At 45.2% G+C, this 23,707-nt stretch overlaps 1 protein-coding gene across 1 annotated transcript; it reads right to left on the bottom strand.

Moving 5' to 3' along the window:
- On the bottom strand, positions 1-23,148 carry RFWD3 (ring finger and WD repeat domain 3). Its single transcript, XM_038148294.1, has 13 exons — positions 22,997-23,148; positions 20,441-20,822; positions 18,781-19,031; positions 16,993-17,090; positions 16,699-16,896; positions 14,411-14,502; positions 12,163-12,277; positions 7,302-7,530; positions 5,947-6,097; positions 3,585-3,761; positions 2,755-2,969; positions 2,280-2,497; positions 1-1,629 (listed from the first exon to the last, which is right to left on the bottom strand). The coding sequence occupies exons 1-13, from the start codon at positions 23,115-23,117 to the stop codon at positions 1,486-1,488; spliced, it is 2,391 nt and encodes a 796-aa protein (XP_038004222.1). The 5' UTR covers positions 23,118-23,148; the 3' UTR covers positions 1-1,485.
- Between the last annotated feature and the right edge of the window lie 559 nt (positions 23,149-23,707).

Here is a 23,707-nt window from a genome sequence, read left to right as displayed (position 1 = left end):
TTATAACTGATAATAATAAACACTTTATTTTTACAGTATAAAAATATAGGAACAAAATACTATACAGAAAAATATAAAGTTAAGTTGAGATCTTCTCAGTCCCATTTAAGACAAACAGGATCACATCGTGCAAGCCCCAGCCTTCAGCAAATAAAATTATCCTGGCAGTTGATGTGGTGGCTCACTCAATCTGAATGGGACAGCTGCTGCTCACCACATCCAGAGGCAGAGGTGTGCCAAGGGACAACCTTCCAGCACAGGGAACTTGTCCTGCAGCTTCCAACATCCTTTCTCAAGTTTGACTTTGTTACATATAAAATGGAACTGAAGTCCCCTCCATGATCTGACCTGGAGATGAGTATTTACAGTAAGGTGCTAAGAGAGCACCTGCCCACACATCCCCAGCTGTGATCCCACCCCACAGGCTCACATTTACACAAACCAGTAGCTGCAGCACACTCACACAAACACAACTGGAAGCTCTCTGTGACCAGTTGTGGAGCTGTAAACCGTCATTTAAGGAAGACAAAAGGTCAGTAAAAACAAGCTGATGAAATCCCTGAGCTTCCACTCGTTCCTCAAAACAGAAAAAAAACCAGCCCCCCTACCCCCAAACAACAGAAGCAGCCAGCATTCTTTTCCAATATACTGGCTGTTTCACTACATTCCTGGCTTTAAGAAAGAGCACTGGACTGCAGCAGCCAACAGTACAAGCATCATCTCCCTCTTCTTTACCTGTACTTCTCCAGTACAATTTTCATTTTCCACAACCAAACTGTCCAAGTTTGCTTGCAGGTAAAGCAGGAAAGAGAGAAGGGAAAAAGGCAGAGAATTAAGGAATTACAGTGCAAATTATATGCTCATGGAGAAAAAAAAAAACACAAAGGAAAAAGGTTCCCTGTAGATTTTTCAAACCTGTTCTCACCATGGCCCCAAAACAGGATCCATCCTTGTTAGGGAATAACTGCCAACTGACCCTAGACCTTCCACAGAACATTGGGAGTGTGCTCCCCATGGCAGCGAAGTTGCTTTCACACTGTGTATCAGCAATGCTACAAGATGCCTTTTCATCACCCAGTAATCACGGCAAGCTTCCACAAGAAAGTGCAGTGAGAGTCTCAGGTCTTCAAGCTCCTCTTATTTTATTCATTTGTAGCAGAGATTTGAAACTCTCTGTGCTGCATCCACAGCGGAAAAAAAAGTGCAATAACACACTGGAGACACTCCAGGAACTATTGCTGTGCTGAGGCAGCTTGTGGAGTTTGACTAAAAAAAATTGACAAAGAAGAAATAAGGGCAGGCCTAAAGAGGAATGCAGAAGAAGAAAGGAATTGCTCTGGGCACCAGTGCATCCCAGTTCCTCCCCACTGCCAGAACGGTGCTGCAATGGATCCTGTCTCCTGTGAGCAGCAAGTGCAGGACTGAACACTTGTGTAGGGTTATCAGCAGCATATTTGGACAGTCTGTGGCAAGTGTAAGGACAGCTCACTGCCATTTATAGATATTCACCATCTTCTCTGTTAGAGTAGCCAAGAGGTGGCTTTGGTTCACTTCCAAGGGGCAGATATCCAGCACAGGCAGGTCAGCTGGCAGCTTCTGCAGCAAGGAACCGCTTCCAGCATCCCAGAGCTGTGGGAGGGACAGACAAGGTCAAGGACTGCAGGACTCTCCCCTCTACCCAGAACAGACCTTCTGCTCTCTAGAAAAGATTTCCTCAATTTACTCATAGGACCCTTTCTCTACTTCCACACCTCACTTGATTGGTCTTTAACAGACTTGCAGCACAATGCCCCCCTGACCACCCTCTGTGACCCCACTCATCAGCTCTCACACAGCCTGTTGTCCATCTTCTGCATTTGGATTGCTTTTTCATACAAAAGGCAACCCATGTCCTCTTCCCCATCATTCCTAAGAAGCCTGCATCCTTCTCCCGCAGTGCTCACCACACTATCCCCCTGAGTCTGCTATGCCACTCAGAGGGCCCAGTTGTGCCAGTGTGCCCAACCCCATTCCCCAGGGGGACAACAGGGGCTCCCTGCCTACATGCCCTTTGATGGATGGGGAGCACAGGCCTTGCCTAAGACTGGGAGTCCCACACTATCAGGAAGTTACATCTGCCACAGCAGTACAACAGACCAGCCAGCACAGGGTAATGTGCATGACAATTCCCCCAATGAGTGAATGACAATTCACACATCAACTGATGCTGTGACTGATAAGGCTTCTCTCCTAAGAACTGCAATAAACCCCTACACCACACTGAAAGGAGCAAAACATACCAGAGCAGAATTGGATGCCTCATCACCAGCACACACAAAGACACTCCCATCATCCTCTGGGCTCTGAAAAATGGCATTTTTGGTCAGCAACTTGCAAGTGGGACCAGCACTGAAAGTCTGAACCGGGTTAGAAGAACACACCACATCTTCTGAGCCCTCTGTCAGTGGGCTGCAAGTCAGTTCCATCATCACACAACGCATACATGGGTTATTTTTACCTGTGTAGTAGAAATAAAAAGGTAACTTTTGAAAAATATACTCACAGATAGGCTTTATCTATAGGAACACAAGCAGCACCAGCCTGCAGCTGCCTCCTTTTGCTCATTGAGTTTTTCTCAGTGTGCAGATGATCATTGCTCTAGTAAGAGCAGGTGCTGTGCTTCTGCTGTGCCCACAGCACCAAAGCTGCTGCTGAGCTCAGCCCAGAGCAGTGAGAAGCAGCGGGCAGAGCCTGCAGACACATCCCAGTACGTACCAGGCCTGTAGGTGGCCAGGCAGTGTCGTGTGTTGATCTCTGTCTGGAGATCGATGCAGCCCCCGGGTTCCAGGGACAGGTGATGAGGCCGGTAGGAGTTGCCAGCTTTCTGTTCCCAAAAGCAGGCTCCTTCCAAGGTCCCAGCCAATATCCCACCATAAGGCAGCGAGGCTGAGGCCATCCGGGGCAGGTAGGACAGCGATACCATGGGGCACCTGGAAGGGTCATTGGCAAGAGTCAGAGCTGTCAGCTGCAGCTCTGCCGGTCCTGCTCGCTGCTGCAGAGCTCCAGCTCTCCAACTGCACGGCAAAGAAAGGGCCTAAGCAGGCTGTGAGATGGTCCTTCAAGCAAGGAGTGCCAATGGATGTGTCAAGTATAAATTAAATCCAGCTTAACCACTGAGCCTTATGTTTTACAGAAGCAGCAGACAGCACACATCAGATGAGTGCAAATCAGCATTTGATTCCCAGAGTATAAGAAACGGAAGCATCAGAATTTCACATCTCTTTGTAACTTGCCCTTTCAAAATTAAATTCTAAACCCAGCTCCAAAACAAACTCAGCTCTTCCATTTATACTGCACCAGTGGGTCTATTTCTGACCCTTGTGTACCTTAAAAGGAGCACAAGTGCTTGGCACCTGCGTAAGTCATATATAAACACCTTACAACCTTATGAGAGACTTCTCACATTTGTGCTAAATGTGAATTTTTGAACAAGAGATTCACGTTACACAATTTAAACTATTGTAGTTGTTGTGTGATTTATGGAAGAAGCTGTGTTTAACTTGATGTATATTAGCTGAGAGGAATGATAAATCCTTCTGCCATACCTCGACTTCTGAGGGACCAGTTCTTGGACGTGAGAGTTTGTGTCTCTCAGATCATATATCATGATAGAGCCATTGACCAATCCAGCATAGACATAATTTGTATCATCAAGGCACCAGCAGCAGCTCCAGACGGGACGGCCGGCATTGTACGTCTGCACCACAGTGTTTGTCGCCAAGCTGCAGAAGAAAAGCAAAGTGATGGCCAGTTGCACAAGTATCTACTGAGGAGAAAGCTGCACAATTAAAGTAAGCTAATCTAGCTTTTTAAAGTCTTCAGACAAAAGCATCTCTCTTTAGACTGAATTCTCAATTGACCACTCCTTTACTCCAGACATGAATCTAAAAACCCAAACAGAATAATCCCTTGGATATTGTCAAGTGATTTATAATTCCTCCAGGCCAATGCTTCTTTTTCCAGTTTGATCTTTGGAGACTGGGAGAGGAAATCTCACAGCAGGGTCTCAGCTGCCTTACTGGCAAGCGAAAGCTAAGTTACTTTTCTGGAAACAATTAGGAGAAGCAGTGCTGGTGTAGTCCCGTAATACCACATATTCCTGAGATCACACGGCTCATCTCTTCAGATTACATCTCTCATTAATTATTTCCCCTCTTTTTACACAAGAGGAACAGTATTTATACCTCAAAAGAATTCAGTTTAAGCAAGAGTGAGACAGTAAGTGGCTAAGGACAGTTGAAAGTACATTTATAGTATTAATTATTCCTTCTACAAATCAAGTTTCTAAAGAAGAAGGGAGTCCACAGAGGGTCACAGCCCAGAATAGCAGATGAAGTCAGTATCAGATCAGGATGTATTTGCAAAGGGCAGCATTGTCAACATGCATTTGCACACTGAGAACAGCACAGAAGACTGCACATATCAAAGTAACTCCGGATATCCTTTGTAACACATGTGCTTCTCCCTGGGGAAGGTGATTATGCTCAAGACTCCAGAGAAAGAAGTAATTGCTCCTAGGTAAGTGTAAGGGGAACAACGATAAAGATCTAGCTGGGGAAACAGGGAGTTTGACACCAGAGCAGTGACTGGGTCAAAACAACAGGATGAAAAAATACCCCTAAAACCAAACAAAGTCACAGTGCTATTTGAAACAACTGCAAGCCAGAGCAGGAGACATAAAAGCATCTTGGATAATTCTTTTGAAGAGGATGACTATGAAATTAGTAACTAGGAAGAAAGATTGCCAAAGAAGGACTATGCTTTCAGAGGGAGACTGAAAAAAGTATGAAGATGCTGCCAAAGCCAACACCTAAGTCCAAGACATTCTGGGATCAAGCACAAAAGCAAGAGGATCACAAGCTTTGATGCAGCCAACCAGGCAGTGAGAGGCAGATATGGAAGTGTCTGGTTTCTTGTTGCAGTGTCTGCTAACTATTCAGATTAAATCATGAAAAGAATTATCAGCCCAATCAGATAGAAATCTGACACCTTGACTTGAGCATCAGAGACAGTTTTGTTTACTTTTAACTAGTCTAGCAAACATTTCAACATGGTTACAGCAAAGAAACATTCTGTACATTTCTGTTGCAGGATTAAGTTCTGTTCATTGCTTCACTTGTGGGAAAGAATTGAGACTAATTAGTCAAAAAACAGACACTTATCCTGCCTAACCCAATTCTGACAGACAGATTGCACAGAGACATTAATATAACTCAATAAAAATCAATCAGCCAATAAAGTTTTGAAGCACTGTAAGATTAAGACTGAAGAGCAGCGGAACAGCAAGAAAACACACTCATAAGCTGTAAATTTTAACAGGACTGGACACATTTTCCTCTCAGTCTCTGCATAATTAGTCGCCAACCCGCTGCTTTAAGTCTCTGCTAGCTCTAGAGAGCCTCTAACACATGCTCCACAATGCTGTTTATGCATTTCATATCCCAGATGAATTCCATGATCTGCAAGAAGTTTAAAATCAGTAAAGTCAACATCAGTGCCAGGAAGGAGGAGCCCAGACCAACTACCCCTTATTTCTGCTTTATGCTGTACAAGTTCTCACGCTTCACATTTCCCTGCAGTAACAGAAAACCAAGTGGACAGTAAATGTCATGTCTATATATTATGTTATTTATTCTCAACACAGTTGGCTCATCTGTGCTGAATTAGTTGTTTTCCACAGGAAAATAATCAGAGAGAGGTAGCTCCATGACACCTCCACCTCAAAGATGCAAAAGCATCAACAAGTTCTCCTCTCTGTTGGTTCCCACATGCAGGAAGAATATGCAGACCTGATCTCATCTTTGCAGCATCTTTCAGAAAGCAGGACAGCAGCTGCAATACAGAACAAAATCCAGCCCAACCTCTTGCACACAGCCAAACTCTGCAGGGACAGGCAGCAGGGCTCACCTGGTGAGTTTGAGAGTGTTGTCCAGGGCGGCAGAGAGCAGCAAACCATCGGCTCGAGCGCCGAAAGCCAGGCCCCGAATCTGTTTGCTGTGGATGGGGATGTACTGACTGCTCTTCAGGTTGGCCAAGCTCATCATCTTAACACCACAACCTGCCACAGAAGAGGGGTAAAACAGATTATTGAGAAGCAGCATGTGCACAGAACTGGCTAGTCTGTGCCAGAACTACAAAGTCTGTATTGAAGCCTGTGGTGGGATGAACATGTAAGTTGTTTGCTGTTCTGGGTAAGAACTGGCACAAATCATTCTTTAATTCAAATGGTAACAAAGCTAAATACTTAAGGATCCCAGTCAGCAAGAGCAAATTCAGTACCAGTGCTACAATTCTTGTTACAAGGCCTGCTGCTCTTTAGCCAGCTTCCTCAAAGACACTCTTGCACAGATAAAACCACAAAGAGCAGGATTACATGGCTATTTAAGAGAACAAGCATCACAGCAAAGAATGGTTACAGGTGAACTTAACCTGTGTGCTACAAGAGTCACCACAAAGCCTCCATTCAGAGACTCAGTCCTGGCTACAAATGCCAGAAAGATGAGACCAGCTGAATGCAGAAAACCACTTTGTTATGCCTAGATAAGGCACATTAACCTCAAACCCATTAACCAAATAAAGTAACTCTCATCAGTCAGAAAGCATTTTGCAAATAAGCCCTCTCAGACTCCTAATGCCACATGTATTGCACTGAAAAAGCCACTGGCACTGGTCCAGATGTCAGGTCACTGGCCCCTGGACATAACAGTGAGACAAAACCCGGGCTGCCCGTGACTTCTTGGCTTCCTATTTCCTCATTAGGGAACTCCATTCAGGCATATTAAAAGGAGTTTGCTTTTGGTTTTTTTTTTTTTTGGTTTTGTTTGGTTGGTTGGTTTTTTTTAAGAGTACAGACAAATCAGCTGCATGTGCATCAATCCACCTACACTTTGGGAAGCAGTGTTTCTTACTTAACCATGGAAGCTTCTCTGCAGGCCCCACTGCCTGGCCCCTTCTTCTTGCAGAAGGTCCACCTTTGTAAGGATTACCAGACACACCTTTTACCTTCCTGTGGATGTGGCATTCCAGCAGGAGAGATGCAGTCCCTCTTCTAGGACTCTGCAATAGAAGTGCCAGGGAAAACAAGCACCTTTGCTAGGCAGAGGCTACCAATGCAGGGGCCAGATGAAGTATGGGGAGTCTCATGAGTATTCTCAGTTACATGGCACATGCAAAGGCCAAGCAGAAAAGCAGGGAGCAGGGACAAAGCAGAAATGACAGTAACTTGTACTTCTGAACCCCCAAATGTTGACTTGCTTAATTACCAGGAATAAAAGTAGACTGTGGAGAAGGCTGCGATACCACGAGACAACCCAGTGAGTCACAGTATGCCATCACTCTGCAGTTCCCAGTCTGAGACACCAAGAACACCTTTTCCAAGTGGTACTTGCGCTGGCTCTGGCTGGAGGGGAGGCTGCCTGCGAGGCAGGGGCGGGAGCTGCCCGGCTGCTGCAAAGTGCTCACGTTGTACTGGGCCACCAGAGCCTTCAGCTCCTGCAAAGCAAAAACCCAAAGAGCTTCAATGCATCACCAGCAGTGTAACCTTCCCTGCTCTCTGCTTCAGGTGCTCCAACTGTACTTGTTCTCAGATAAAAGAGGGAAGTACAGTCCCATTTCCATGCTATTCCTGAAGTACTATATTTCTAAGTTCATGGCCTATGACAGTGAGCAACAGAAGCATTCAAATGCTGTGTAAATACTGGCAAAATGTATTCAAAGTCTGTTATTGTATGTATTACACCCTGTGAAAGAGAGGACTCTTGGGCAACACATAAAAGCCAGTAACAACTATTACCAGATCAATGCTGTTTAGAAGGGAATGAACTGCCAAGTATTATGAGCCCCTAAACCACAAGAGAAAGTCAATTAAAACCATTTTCCATAATTTCCAGAATACCCCATAAAAAAATAAAAGCCCAAGATCCAACACAAAGGGCGTTGCAGGAAACAAGTCCGTCTATTTAATGACGATGACCCTGTTCTTGTAAACCCTGTGCAGCAAATTCCAGGAACAACACAACTCTCAAGAGCTCCGGCTCTGTCTTCTACCACCGCCTCCCCTCTTTTCCGCCACCTCAACTGATGAATGCTCAAGGATGTTCAGCAAAGGCATGGCCAAGAACAGCTTCTGTGAAGAGCCAGGTATTCCTTGAATTCCTTTTTCTGCTGAGATCATCAGGGGTAAGGTGGGAATGAAGGTAGTGGCATCAGCATATTGTGAGTCAACCAGAAGTGTCCTTTCCCAAAAAGTATTTTGACCATCTTGTAATCCAAGGTCAAAACCAGACAATACAGAATCTCAGGGATATTTAAGAGAGAAGGTATACTGAAGGAAAATTGCTACTTGCTTTCTGTTGTCTGAGCAACACAGGTTCTGTTTCACTATTACATACACTATGTAATCTTTAAACAATTAAGGATCACAAGAATGATATTATGAATATATCAGTAATTGCAAGTCAGCCTCAATATTGAACCAGCCACCACCACTTAACCTGCATAGAAGCAAAGGCAGCAATTTTCAAAAGGGCAAGATCAAAGTTCAAGCTCTACATTAATAGTTATCAAGACCTGTAACTTTTGGAAGCTGCTCAAGAGGAGGGCAGTTCTCATACTTTACAGAGGTCTGATCTCTTTGGCATCAAGCACATTGCAAATGTCCCAAGGGAATATAAAAATGTAAGGAAAAAAAAAGGAAGCTGGAGACTCCAGATCATCCTACTACAGCAAGAAAAGACAAAACAACTTGGGTAAGAAGAAGGAGTGTGAGGGTTGTCAGGATGCTTATGATGAAAGCTGTAGCTTCAGGCTTAGAGTAAGCAGTCAGTCAAAACACAGGTAACTTAGAAGAAAGTAACATTTAATCAAAAATTTAATAAACTCAGTATTTCTAAAAGGTGAGGAGGGGAGACCACAACCACTGGGGAACAGAAGAGATTAAAATGATCCGTTGCACTGGGGACCTTATAAAACTCTCCTTGTCACTGGCACTCAACATTCAACTTTCACACAAGTTATTAAAAAGGAAACCAGGCAATTAAAATCACAAGGATTATTAGTCCAATGTTTACATTTAAACACAATGGACAAACCCAGCAGAACCAGGAAGTCTTACTGGAGGCACATTAGCAAGGTGATTAAAAATGTTCCGCTGCGGACAAATTCCACTCATTGTGCTCAAAAGAACATTCTGTTCATTATGTAAAAGCCTATACTTTCCTTTAAGATGCTCTGCAGTTTTCTTGATGCCTGGTGTCAACTAATGGCCTTGAGAGCAGACTCCTCTCTCTGCACATGCTATGACTGTCTCTAGATTTCAGCTCGTCTTTGCAGTGATGAATGAACACAGTCACACCGGGGTGAAAGAATGGGCTCTAGAGCAAAAGTCTTCCTGAGGAGCATACAGGAGAAGGAGAAGCAGAAGAGCACAATGAACAGGAAAGGAAAACGACCAGCTGCAATAAATCCAGAGTTTTGAGTTCTTAGGTTACAGCCTTAATAGCTGATATGAAGCTTTCAAGACAAAGGCAGGTATCAATGACTGTCACTCTCCGTTTCCCACAGAGCTCTCAGAGAAGCCACACCTGCCACCTGGCACTGCACAGCCCCAGCCCTAGCCCTGCCTTTAACAGACAAACACAGCACAGGACAACCTCAAGCTGTGTGCAGCACTGTGGACATTCCACCTTCCACCTCCGTTTGGGGTTTGGGTTCAAATTCAGTCTAAAGGACGTGGAGCATTTCTAACTGGTTTCACTATAAACAACAGCAATAAAATACCAGCTTCCACTTCCCTAGACATCAACTGGAGGTGAACACAGATCACAAAGATGAACAATTTTTATTCAATGAAACAATTAGCCTATTTTTTTTCTAGAGGTATTGAATACACAAATTTTTATTGATATTTTGCCATTCAATTTTTTTTTAGATGCTCTAAAAATCCTATTTTAAAAAACCTTTTGCATTACCTCAAGAAACAAACTGATCTCTGCAAGGGTCACAATTACATTTGCTTTCTTCTCCACAACAGCATGTAGTCTCCTGTAATTTCCCTGCCAGTCCTCCTTTTCCTGCTCCCTACCCAAACAGAGCTACTCCTTCCCATGTGCAAAAATCAGATCTCCTACCCCAGCTAATCAACGATATTAATACTAGAAGGCAGAGATGGTTTATTTATCATTAGCTACTTTTACTGAAAATGCTGGCAGATTCAGGAGGAGTACTGCAGTAGCTCATATTTCATTCCCAAGTTCTTTCTGCTCCCAAAGGAAAAACACCAGGTAAAAGTAAGGTGTCAGCAGCATCGGTTCCAAAACACAAGCCTGAACCTCTGTGTGGTGGGCAGGACACAGCCCAGCACAGCCCCCACTCCTGAGGGCTTTCTTCCAGAGCCCTCCTCATCTTCAAGTTCATTTCCTCATGTATTTTCATATAGCTAAAGACTTAAAAACCATCAAATTCCTAGGCTCAATAGCATTACATACTTCAATAACAAAGTACAATGAACAAGACTCTTAATGGCTAAGAGCACAGAAAAATGCATACAAACCTAAAAAATGGTCATAACTAGTGCCATGACTGCTGCTGGGCACAGCTCAAGTGCATTAGCAACAAAAAACCCTGAACAGCCCAACTCTACACTGAAATCACCCAACCAGGTCTGGGCTAGAAACCTCCCAGTCTAAATACTTCTGTGCAAATAGTTACTTTACTCTATGACTTCTCATAAAACAAGGAGCTCATTAGGCATCTGCTCAAAATGCAATCAAACAAGTTAAAGACTTTTGTGGACTTCCTGCTGACCTTTTTGCTCCCCAGTGTATTGTTTTACTTCCAGTTTATTCACAGTATAAACAAGCACCTTAAAATTGCTTCCAGCATTTGCATTAACCACTACAGTACAATGATGAATGCAGTAATAAATACTGAAACAGAGCTTAAAGAACACAGGGTACTTAATCTTTGTAACATGTGACTTCAATTCAGTTAGACTGGATAATCCATCATTTAAGACCAAATGAATTGCAGGAAAACATTATGGACCTGCAATTTTATCTTATTTGCATTTTTCTTAAGCCAAAGTTTGAAGTGGACCAATTTTCTTATTAGTGATGATGAGCATATGGCCTCCTGCAGGAATTTAGAGAATTTATAAAGCCTTATCTTATGTCACACAGGAAGGCTTCAGCAAAGAGGATGTTGTTTAATGTACAGATATGAATATCCAAGGCTAAAAAAAATATTTCCAGGAATAAAGAAAAGCCTAGAAATAAGCAGGCTGCTAGACAGTGAGAGGATATCATCTGCCTTATTCAACAAAAGGTAGCAAACTGGCAATGAAACAGACTCTTGGAAAACCTAGCACTGGTGGAGTACGCAAGCTAATTCACAGTTGGAAGCACTGGCAGAGTCCACAATTTACAGGAACCCTGAAAAAGCAGCTAGGATGGGTTACAAAATATCTCAGTATTGCATAAGCCAGAAGGAAGCAGTCATTCAACAACCATCATTTACAGTCAGTAATCTGTGTTCTAAGGGGTGCCTCTCGGCAGCGGCTCAGGCCACGTACAGCCTCCCCTATGTGACAGGCCAGGTCCCAGGGCACCAGGAGGTGTTAAACTGAAATGTGGACTAACCTTCAAAATACCCCAAACTCCTAGGGTTTTTTTGTTTTCTTTTGATTTTGCAAGTAGCCATGCCTCTTCACAAACTGCTTCTCAAAGACTCTTGACTAACTAGTGATAGGTTGTATTGCAGGTTTACTACAGAGATTTCCAAAGCTTATTTTGATGCAACTACACGAAGGACGAGGAGACAAAGTCTGGTTCTTTATTACCATGCCTTTCCAGGCACCACAAAACCTGAGGGGGAACCTGCAACATCAGCAGCTAAACAACTCCAGTGCTGTGTTGCAAGTTCAATTAAGTCTTAAAGCACAAGAAAAAGTCAGAGCTTTTGTAGCACACAGGAATATTCCAGCCCAGTATGTCTTTACCAGCTTGGGATGATTCACTAGTTGAGTTGATTACTAAAACTTGAATCCTGTCCCCTCTCCTCTAAGGGAAGATGGAAAAGGCAGGCTGAAGAGAAAGAAACACTGTGTATTTGTAGCATGAGACTCACCTGAACTTGCTTGCGGAGTTTGCTGCATTCATCTGTCAGCACCTGGAGCTGGAGACGGCTCTGTGCAGATTCCAGCTCCGCCTGTCTCCGCAGCATCTGCTCCTTTTCTAAAGAGCTGGAGGAAGGAGAGGAAAGCAATCCTTAGGCTAAGGTATCATCTTGGATACTTTTCTGGGCTGTGAGCTCCTGCCCTCTGACTTGATCCCACCATAAGTCCTGTTCAGACCTGTTCCCACCACAGTCCCCAAAAACCTGGTACAGCACTAACCCAACACATTCACCTTGAGATATTCAGTTATGCAATTGTTCTGAATGACTCACTTCAAGTATTGTTCCAACAGCCATTCTCCTCATACCTTCCAAAAGGACTAATTTAGTAGAGGAGAGTGAAGGAGAAATCAGTTTTCTTTCCCCTACAGAAACACTTAAGCAAATCCTATACCATCATGTCCAGGTAATACACTGTGTCAGAAACACAGCACATCACACAACATAACAGCAGGATCTTCAAGCTTGTCTCTACTACCAGTAGCTAATCTTGTATTTTAGGAAAATATATCTGTACCAGAAAAAATTATACAGATAAATTCTCTGTGAATGCCCATAAAGAAGACCCAGTTACTACCTCACCTTGAGCCCAAAAGTGCATACACCATTTAGCAGCAGCATTTTGGTTATGTTACTTGAATTTATTTCTCTTTCATACATGCTTACATGAAGGAATAGCTAAAGTGGGGAAAGAAACACCAACACTTCTTAAAATTAGCTGTACGCTTGGTCTGTGTACAATTCTGTACATCAAAAGCTGCAATATTCTAGTTATTTCTGTCATTCATGTGCAGGGAGCTCTAGCTTTCCTAAGTGTTTTGCAAATGCATAGACCTAGCCTTGCATGTTCCAAAGCACAGAATTCTGTCATTTCCTTATAGCTTTTTCATATGATTTTTTTTTTCCTGCAGAAGAAACAGGTGAAATGCCTATTTAACAATCACAAACATATTCTTTATGGCAGTACCCAAAGGCTGAAGGCTGGTGGGTTTTTTTAATGTGACAAACAAACCCCATGATCTTATACCTAATTTAAGACAACCTGCAAACAAGACTAATGCATGCACACACACATCTCTGCTCCACTCGTGGCTGTGTGCCAGAAGGCAGCCACTGCCAGCAGCTCCATGGACCCACAGACAGTCACTGCTCCCTGCTTACAACAAAAACAGGAGGCAGAGGAGGGGCAGGGCATGTGGGGAATGGCTGCAGTGAGGTTCTGAGACACAAACAGAAGTCAGGCAACTACCCCTTCATGAGAGATAATAAAATTTACACACCCAAATGTCTTCTGTGCTTATGAAAAAAATAATATATATCATTTATTTTTCTGTGTTAATCCAGTGAAAGAAGCATCACCCTTCTAAAGGTACACTTCAAACACCATCAGGCTGTGGCAATCTGGAGAGAAGAGAGATTCTTCCCTTCCTGACTGTTACTCCCCAGTCATTTCTGATCTATAATTACCAGGATAGTGAGGTTTCTGTTGAAAGACTGCCTTGAAAGAACAGTGGTATAGTTGTAGACATGTGAAGAAACCCCAATTAAATTCTATTCAACACAAGACTCAGAAGAACTCAGATATCTGCAGCATTTTCATTTCAGAATGGTATCTGTGACAGCATCTTACTGAAAAGAAATGAGTCCCCATTTTCATACCTGCTTTTCCCTTTTTCAGTACAAAGTCTGGATGTAAGTTGGAAAGGGAAGTGGGAGTCATAGTAATGCTTGCTGACCTTTTGCAAGTAAAGCTACATGAAGAGTTTGACAAAGCAAGATGGAAAGTGATTCATATGAGGTATTACTCTGTTTAATGCATACAGAAAAGGTGGCAGAAAAGGTCAGCTACTCACCCTCCTTGCATTCCTAACCATGCCTTGCTTTTCCCATCTAATGATGAATTAGCAATATACAGCTTTTTGGCATCATCTTTGCATGTTCTCCCATGATAACATTTCAGGATATAGCACAAGACAGCTTTTGCTGTTTCAGGGCCACAAAATGCAAACTCAAGACTTCTGTTCCAAAAGAAAATTAGGACGCGCAACACAGCAAGGCCTTGGCTCTTTAAGGTGACTACACTCCTGATAAACCCCAAGGGAATGCACAAATTGCTTCAGACCATGCAGGAAATGAAACAGGGAGCAGAAGGCAGAGTGCAGCTTTCAGTGGCAGGTACCTTCAGGTGCACACTCCGTACCTTCTCATGCGCTCCTGCTCACTGGTGTCCAGCGCCTTCAACGTGCGGGCATACAGGACCACGATGTCAGAACGCTTGGCCTTCTTATTGCACTGAAATCAAACACAGGCTCAGTTCATCAACAGGAACTTAACTATCCAAACTATCCCTACGAGTCCCTAGGTATGGTTTTATTTAGCTCTGAAAGAAGGGGCTTTCTGCTGGAGAACAATGCCACAAACACAAGTATGTTTGCAAGATGCTCCCTCATACGGACACCAGAGCTCTAAGCAGGGCTACAACTAAAGTTGCATATCCTACTGCACCTTTAATAATCCATCTCCTTGCCTCCCCCTAAATGCATTCTGCTAATGCACCAGCAAGGCAGCACGGTCAGGTAAGTTCAGGGACAAAAAAAAAACCAAAATCAGACAAAGAAGTGAAAACAAGAAGATCTAGAACAAAACACCAGCCCAACCTCAGGTCTGAAAATACCAAGACTTGATGCTTGGCTATCAGACAAGGATTTAGGAACCCCTGAGCATACTCCCAACTCTTACTTCTGTACTATATTCCTTTAATCACATTGTACAGGCCCAAATCCATAAAAGTGCTCCAGTGTTGTATGAAACACTGACATCTCACTGACTGCAGTGACACACAGCGATTCAGATAGTTCAATAATTTCGTGCATCTAGCTGCAATCATTTAGTACGTTATATTCACCTTAAAAAGAAGGCAAGTTAGAACTTGCAGATGCCATAATTTCTTCCAAGTTTGTTTTGCAAATATTCTTCGTTGATAAGAAAAGAGGCAGGTGAATACTCAGATCAAGTAACCCCAGCTAAACATTAAATTACTGTGTATGCTCCAAATGCAGACTTGTCTATTACTTAGCGGCACAAAGTTATCACAAGCAAATGTCTCAGAGCAGAAAACCTCCCTCCCTTTGTACAAACTGCTGTAAATGGCCAAGACAGTTTTCCTGGCAGCCAGCAGCTGCCACTGGCAGGATCAGGAATGCTGCAATTTCACAGCAACTCACTCTCAAGCCACTTAGTATACAGACCATGCACAGCAACTCTGGGCCACTCAACCAGAGAACGCCCAGCTGCAAAGCAGGGTGACTGAAAATGAAGGGGAGATGATTTAGCTTCAAGGTTCTCTCCAGAGCAAGTTCTCCAGGAACTTTTTAGTACTTGTATCATTGGAAGAGAAAGAGGGAGCAAGCAACCCTTGAGATATTAGTGTTCAAGAAGAAAGCAGTCACAAAATTCCAAAGAGTAAATAAGCCAGGCAGGTCTCTCAGAATTCTGTCTGGGCCCGAAGTGGGGGAAGAAAAGCTCACACAGAATTGACACAGGTAAGAAAAATCAACTTTGGGCCTTTGCTATGGCAACAGGGATTCTTTAGGTTTAGTCACAGCACACGTCCACAGGAAGTTTCTTGTTGAGAGGAGGGAATCCTGCAAAGTCAAGCAAGAATACAGAAGCTCTCAAAATGACAAAGCCAAAGAAACCCTGGGCTTCCAGCCACCAACTCGGAAAGGGCCTGAACTGAATCCTATTTACAAGGTACTCATTGACCTATTTTTTGTCAACATTCCTTCATGGAAAAAAGGAGTAAGGAATGGAAACACATTACATAGAAGTGTAGACCTCATCGAAGGAGATCAGTATTAACCATGGAAAGAAAGCCTTCAAAAGCTGATTTACCACTTGCAACAGGACATTAAAAGATGTAACCAGGTTCTCAGTTTGCTCTCTGCCAGCTTCCTAAACAATCTGGTCATCTTAAAGGCTGCAAAAGCAGACACAGCTCAAAACAGAAGATTAATCAACTAAAAACTGAATTAGATGATCTTTAGGGTCCTTTCCAACCCCAACCATTGTGTGGTTCCAAAACAGTTCTCAGACAGATTTCCTGTCCAATAACACAGTCCTTATGCTTAGTAAATTGTGTCTAGGAATCCATCTGCTATTTCCATTCCAGGTGGTTCTCTCCAGGACCAGACTGGGGCATTCTGAAACCATTTCCAAGTTTAGCACTTGAACTCTCAGACCTTTACAACTGCTACTCACAAATGCTCCACTTCAGGGAGAAGTTCCAAGCCATAACTCATCCTTTAAAGTACTGCTAGTTGTTACTGGCCTGATAACACCAAAGTAATGGTGGGGCTTGTTGCTTCTGACAGCAGCTTCACACAGCAACCAGCTGTAACACCTACAGCGATCACATCTGAGGCACAAGTCAGGCACACATAGTAAGTGCTTTAAGTGCTCTCCAGTGCACATAAACAGCCATTTTACCTGAGGGCACTTCCCTGCCTGTCCCCTGAGCCACCTCTCAATGCAGGTGTAGCCAAAGAGGTGTCCGCAGCGCAGCGCAGACAGACGGTGGGCCCCAGCATTGGTCCACTGCTCAAAGCAGATTGCACAGGTATCTCCTTCCTCTTCATCCAGAGGTGCAACAGGAACTGATGGCTCCGGTTTCTTTAGTGGAGTTGTCTAGGATTAAAAATTTAAAAAAAAACCACAACTGTTTCAGAAAATGCAGCGTCTATCATATATAATCTGTCTCCAAAAGCATTTAGTTCACCTTACTTGCTTTTGCTGGACTTCAGGTTCATCTTCATGACTTTCATGTTCTGCAGAAGCTTGAGACAAAGCTTGAGGTGGCTCTGCTTGGATCTGACTGGAAACTAAAGAAAGCATTACTAAAATAACCTGATTCATAATGGGGTGAAAAGGAGCTTTCTGCTTTCACCTGAAATCATCAGGGCACAGGTTAAGTAGTGACACAGCACAGGTTACTTACAAAGCCTCAGATCAGAGCCCTGGACACACTCTGTGTGTAAGGCCTTCTATACACCAGCAGTACTGCTGAAAAATTTTATGTTTCCTTTTATGAAAAGCAACAGAATTTCAGTGAAAAAGGAGAGGTCTTGTAAGGACAGCAATTGTTATCAGAATTTTCTGACCTGTACAAAACAAACAGACCTGGTCTATAGTCAGGCTGATGTAAGATTATATTCCTGCATCATTATGCCCTGAGAAAGACAGACACCAATATCAGAAGCTGCTTTGCCAAGGGATCTAAGCATGCATATTTCATGTGCCAAGAAAGCATTTCCCGTATGCTGGCTGTCCATTCACTCTGACTTCAGCAGTTTTCCAGTTGGTAATTGTCTGAACTACCAATTCTGCTGGTATTCTCCCTATGTTTTTGTGGTGGGCCTCTGTCAGCCCATCTGTTGAGGCATGGGCACATTGAATTGCCATGTGGAGATCACCACCACTAGCACAGTAAAAAAGAAGCAGAAATCGCTGCCTCCCCTCTCGCTCCTGACAAAACAAGAGTTATTAATCACATTCAGTAATCAAGGCAGATATTCTCCATCCAGTGGAAGTATCACCTAACCCTGGCTAATGTCAATAAAGCCTCCGTGGCTCTGGGCTGTAAGAGGAGCCACTGGTTTATATAAGCAACAAGGGAATTCCAGAAAATCCAGCAGAGAGCATATGCTCACACAATAATATACAGCACTTAACAGCTTGAGCTCCTGTCATGTGTAAAACTAGCCCAGAGCAAGCAGAATGGATCTGTAAAAAGATACCTCATAGATGTACCCTTTTAAAAAAGATAATGAGGTGGGTTGGCCAATCAAAACCAAAACTGAGGGCAGACAGTCAATCATAAGGATTGACTTAGAGACTGAAGTAAAAAGATATTCTTGTTCTTGTATTCTCTGGGCATCAATAACCTTGACTAGCAAGTTAACTATTTGTCACTCTTACATAAACTGTGCTTGTTCATCACAAAAATGTCACTGAAGTGTGTGTCAGCCTGTGAACACGAGTTTAGATAAAGAATCGCAAGACAGAAAGAAATGAGGAAAGAAAAACAAAAAAGCACCTCCATCTCCTCAGCTAAGTGTCATACAGGAATGAAAAATCAACAGAAGCAGACTGAAATCTCAAATAATTAAAAAATACTGCATCAGATCCTTCTCTGAAAGCACTTGCTGATGCCCAAGCTGTGACCTGATGTCTTCAACAGCACTCGTTAATACATGGGAGTGAAAGCATGGCAAGCAATAATCTCTAAATTTAAGTTACAAATAATCCTGGAAACTTTCAGAATAAGTAGCAGTCTGCAAACAGCAAAAAGATTGTATTTAACATTATGGTAGCAATCACCCATTGCTGCTGCTCTTAGGAGCTGCTTGCCAGGAAGCCGTGTGGCAGCAGCCTGCTCCTGTCAGCTGTGGGCACAAAAATCTCTGAGCACCGTCTGTTGAGAAGCTCAAAAGGATTTCCCTGCTGAGTTTTCAAACAGCAAGAAAAGTGTCTGAAATCAGTCTCTACACAGCTCTCCAACACAGCACAAACCTCCTGAGCTGGCCAATGGAGGAGTCTCCTGGACCGATGGTAACAGTGGTGCTGCTGCCTCCGCAGCTTCCTCCTCCTCCTCCTCCTCCTCCTCCTCCTCAGTGCTGCTGTCAGAGTCACTCACTTCTATTGTCTCGGCTGGGCGCTGTGCCTGGGTGTCCCTTGCAATTTGGGGGAACTCCGGCTGTGGAACTGGTCCTGCAGATGGCTCTTGGGTCCTACTGAGTTGAAAGTAATGGTCCAATGCTGCCCTGAGTCCAGAAATGCAAGAAACAAAAGCCACAGTCATTTCAGGTAAGCTAAAGTCTCACCATGTTTCCCCATGAATGTTTGCAGGAGAATTCCTAGGCTTTGCCTGCAGCAGGAAGGTGTCACTGTTATCAAGCCAGGCCTTCTCTGGTAGGGGGCAATCACATAGGATAGACCACGCTGTGAACAATCAGCAGGATCAGCAACAATCCATTTCGTTCAGTTCAAAGAAAATCTTCTCATTACAACAATACTGCCTTCTTTTGGGGGAGAAGGGGATAGTGGGGTTGGAGAGGAGAAAAACAAAGAGTATCATTCACTAATAAGCCTAAAGAAACTCCTAGAATGCCTCTCCAACCCTAACTCAGCCCTGGTTCCTGGAGGAACTGGTACTGGGAAATGCATACCACTTGGATCAGAGCCTCAGTGGAATGACTACTTTGTGCTTAGTCTTTCTGCTTTCCCCCTTCTTTTCTACTGGAACTTCATCCCTAGATAGAAACATCCTCCCCTCTCCCCCCATCAGTTCAGCTTCATCTCAATTATCCTTCAGATTCAAAGGAGTTTCTCAGGTTGCCTTCCAGCCCTCACAACTACAGCGACCTTCACAGGCAATCTGAGGGCAAACTATACAGTTGTGTTTAATCAACTGGGAGGAGAGGAGCTCTTTGTCTTGCTGAATTTAAAAGCAATGCTTCAGTTAATTATAATTTCACCCTAGGCATGTACAAAAGCTAGAATGATGAGAGAAAAACAAATAAAATAGAAATTTGGATTTCTTTCTGGCTGCAGAGCATCCTCACTCATCCCCCTTTAATCCCATCCAAATGGTATTAAATAGAGAGGATTTTAATTTTTTTTATTTTGTCTGATAGTAAAAAAAGCCAAAAAAACAAAACCAAACCAAAACAACAAAGCCCTACAGAAAAATATAAGTTTGTATGTTTGTGAAAGTTTCTGAAGCAATTGTCACCAGCAAATTTAATCAGGCAGACCCCAAATCAAAGGTGAAATGCAAACCAGAGCACAAGCTCCACTGAGCTAAATGCTGGCTGGAGCTGCTGAGAATCAGTACTGCTGCAGGAATCACGGACAGGAAGCTGGCTGTGCAGAGGGAACAGCAGCAGCACAAGCTCTGTGTGCAAAATTCAAAATGTAGAAGGGCTCAGAAGGCAACATCACCCCTGTCAACATATGAAACAGGGATTCACTTAACAAGGGCAAAGAACCTGCCAGAAGAGACCAAAAGTCGCTGTGCTATTACTGAACTTCAAAGGTACGTGAGGTACCCTGGAATTGGCCCGAGCCACACACCTGGGCTGGGCTCTGTAAGACAAGAGGCAAGGAAGCTTTGAACTGATGCTGGACTAGATCAGAGGGCAGCTCAGACCCAATTTCATTTCTGCTTTACCTGGCACTGATTGTCCTCTGGGAAGCACCAAGTCTCTGCTGCCTGCGAGCTCTCCTCGCCTGCGGGCGCTGTGTGAGCTGCGGCACAGGCAGCGCCTGGTACTGATCCAGCGCCGCTTGCAGCCTCTGCAGCCCGCTGGGGGCCGCGGCAGGGCCCGTCCGCAGGTCAGCCTCTGCAGCCGCTTCCCGGGCAGCGGCGCCGGCTGTGCCAACAGCATCGTCAGCTGGAAGGGCTGCAGCGCCGCCTCCTCCTTCCCCGAGCGCAGGAATGTGCGAGGAGAGCACCGTGTGACCGGAGGGCTCCGGGACAAGTGGCCGGGGGGTCTCCAGCGAGTAACCAGCCGCTGGCTGGAGATCAACTTCCATCTCTTCTTGAGCCATTTCTGCAAGGAGTTGAAGAAAACTAGTGTTTACTTATAAGGGTACCCTACTTGTAGCCTGATGGTAGCAAGAACCAGGTACAGCACTCAGTGACTAAAAAAGCTTTTAGAATTCAGAGTCAAGAGAGAATTTGTCCTTTGCAGCAGAGCTAAACCACAAGTCGATACTCATGTGTCAGCTGGGAGCACCCTCCCAGAGTCCTGGGCTCAAAGTTTTGGCTGGACAGCAGCTAGCACCAAAGGCACATTGCAAAACCTACTTAAATAAGCATTTGGATGAGTATGTCAAGTTAATGTTTTCTGGCTGCCATCGTTTACTTGCCAAGTAAATTCAAGTGGATCCTGAAGAACAGTTGGAAATATCTGAGAGACTCTCCCAGGTGAGCAGCACTGCACAAGCACCCTCAGATACAGCCAGAACAAGCTCTGTGACAGTCCTTTGCTGCACTGCTCTCTTGACTGACGTTCAAGTTTCTTCAAATAAAATTGCCTTACTATATAACAGATCACTGTGACCCCTACCCACAGTGCACTGAAGAGCCCTTCAGTATTTACCAACACCAGGCAAAACCAGAAAGGGCATGACAGCAGAACACATGACTGAGACATTACTGGCACCGAGTTATCTGCAGCATCAGCATTTGTGGATCCGTATGCAGCCCAAGACTGGATAAACATGAAGTCTGCAGTAAGACTGCAAATATATTAAGGCTGGTTGCCCTTCCACATCTTTGGCATATGGATTTCAGGTTACCTCCAGAACAGGAGTACTACCTTAGGGTTTGAAGAAAAACAGAGGAGACAACAGTTTGTGCATTATTAATTCTCGTGCTGCTGTCAGCCACCAAATTAAGAGCCCTTTGGTCACACTGTTCTTACAACACAAAAAAGTTCAAGATTATCTCATTAATTGAATGAACAGATTCACCAAAAACTCAAAAGTCCTTTATTGGAAGAAGTGCGTGGGTTAAATTCTGCAAGCTGCTGGAAATCATTCACATTCTCCAAAAAGTACTTGAACAATCATAAACTTGAGAAGCCTTAGGAATCGCAGACTTTTGCACTATTTAGAAGCCCAAAGCACAAACACAGTTTTACCAAGCTGGTAAAACTTACCCAGCTAGGGCTGTATAAAGAGACCAAATGGTGGTTGTGCATAAAAAGTTGTTAGAAAATGCATACTAGAATTAATAAAAGAGGTTGTACTAAGGCTCAAATATTCTTATAGGTATTTTAAGAAAGTCTAACTTATTAATTTTATCATTCTCATCCTGATTATCAATTCAGCCTAAGCTAGGCCAAAATAGATGTTATCATCTCCCACCAGAACAGCTACATGGCCAAGATACAGTAACATTCAACCATCAGGTACTGCATCTTTAGTACTATGTTCATGTTAGAATTGCCACCTATAACCAATAATAAACTCTTTATTTTTGACCACATGGAATCACGATGTTAAGGGGTTAAAGATACAGTCCCAAACGCCCCTGCCAAGGGCAGGGACACCTCCCACCAGGCCTTATCCAGCCTGGCCTGGAGCACTTCAGGGTTGGGACATCCACAACCTCCCCGGGCATTGCCTACACTGCCTGTGAGATTGATAAAAACGCTACACTGCCACTTTCACCGTTAAATCCTGGAATCTGGCCCAAAGGATTACCAAGTCAGGCCTTCCCCCAGCCAGCCAGCCGCCTGCCAGGCAGCGCCGGGAAGAGAAGGGTCCCCACAAACGGCCTGCCCGGGCCCGAGGGAGGAACCCCGGGCGCTGCAGCGGCCCGAGCTGGGCTGGCAGCCCCGGGCTCGCCCCCAGGGCCGGAGGCTGAGGCAGCAGCTTCCCCTGCGAGCGCACCCGGGCCCCGCCGCGCCTGCTTCAACACGAGCTGACAAAAACAAAACCCCGAGCCGAGCCGAGCGAGCACACGCTCCGCAGGCGGCGATTCTCCGCCGCCTTTTCCACACGGCTCGCAGATTTTAAACACGAGCCCGTCACAAAAAAGGCACGGGAGAGGGATAGCCCCCCTCCGGCAGCCGCAGGCAGCCCGAGCGCTCGGGGGTAACGAGCCGTGCTGGGGAGCTCGGCCAGCGCCGGGGATGGAGCCGGGGATGGAGCTGTGCCTGGAGCTGTGCCGGGACCCCGGCCCGATCCCCGCCCGGCCCCGCCGCCCCCCGCTCACCTCCGCCGGGCCCAGCCGCCGCTCGAGCGCCGCGCCGCCCCGCCCCCGCTGCCCTATTGGCTGGCTCCCACCCCTGCGCCGGCTGCCATTGGGCGAGTCGGAGCCGTTTCTGTCTTCTCATTGGTCAATCGCTCTGTCCGTCTGTTCAACGGAACTGGGCGTGACGGGACGAGAGGGAAGGAGGTAGGGCGTGCTCTGATTGGTCAAAGCGCCGCAGTGAAGGCCGGCTGATTGGGCAACGAGACCTCTGACGGCATAGGGGGCGGGGCAAAAGCAGGGGAGCGAGTTTTCATTGGCGGAGACGCCGCGTGGCGAAAAGAGCGGGAACACAAGTTCATTCAAACCGGGGCAGGTGGGCGGGGCGTTGCCATGGCGGCGGGGCGGGCCCGGGGTGAGGCCGGGAGAACCGCGGGCAAGTGGGGAAGTCCAGCAGGAACCGGGGAGAACGGGGGGAAGCTGGGGGGGAGGCAGGGAAAACCAGGGAGAACCCCGAGGTGAGGCGAGCGGAACCGGAAGGGATTTGGGGAGAAGCGGGGGGAGCCCAGGGAAGCCGGAGGCGGCCCCAGGGTAGCCGGGCCCCGGCGCGGCAGGGGCGGGGCAGGGGAGAATCGCGGGATGGGTCGGGTTGGGAGGCAGCGCGGTGAGTCGTGTGGTCCCACATCCCTGCTGAAGCAGGATTGTCCTAGAGCACTTTTACAGGCTTGCACCCAG

This window comes from Motacilla alba, chromosome 11 (assembly GCF_015832195.1).
Source record: "Motacilla alba alba isolate MOTALB_02 chromosome 11, Motacilla_alba_V1.0_pri, whole genome shotgun sequence".
Lineage (NCBI taxonomy): Eukaryota > Metazoa > Chordata > Aves > Passeriformes > Motacillidae > Motacilla > Motacilla alba.
The sequence above is the reverse complement of the archived record's forward strand: the minus strand, read 5'-3'. Positions and strand labels throughout refer to the sequence as shown.

What these genes read in the sequence shown, in the direction of transcription:
- RFWD3 (XM_038148294.1), bottom strand. Translation starts at nt 23,117, where the DNA reads ATGAGAAGACAGAAACGGCTCCGACTCGCCCAATGGCAGCCGGCGCAG. An exon ending in TCCATTGGCCAGCTCAGGAG is followed by an intron (nt 17,091 to 18,780) that starts GTTTGTGCTGTG and finishes TGCTTTCTTTAG; the next exon opens with TTTCCAGTCAGATCCAAGCA. An exon ending in CTGAAGTCCAGCAAAAGCAA is followed by an intron (nt 16,897 to 16,992) that starts GTAAGGTGAACT and finishes TTTTAATCCTAG; the next exon opens with ACAACTCCACTAAAGAAACC.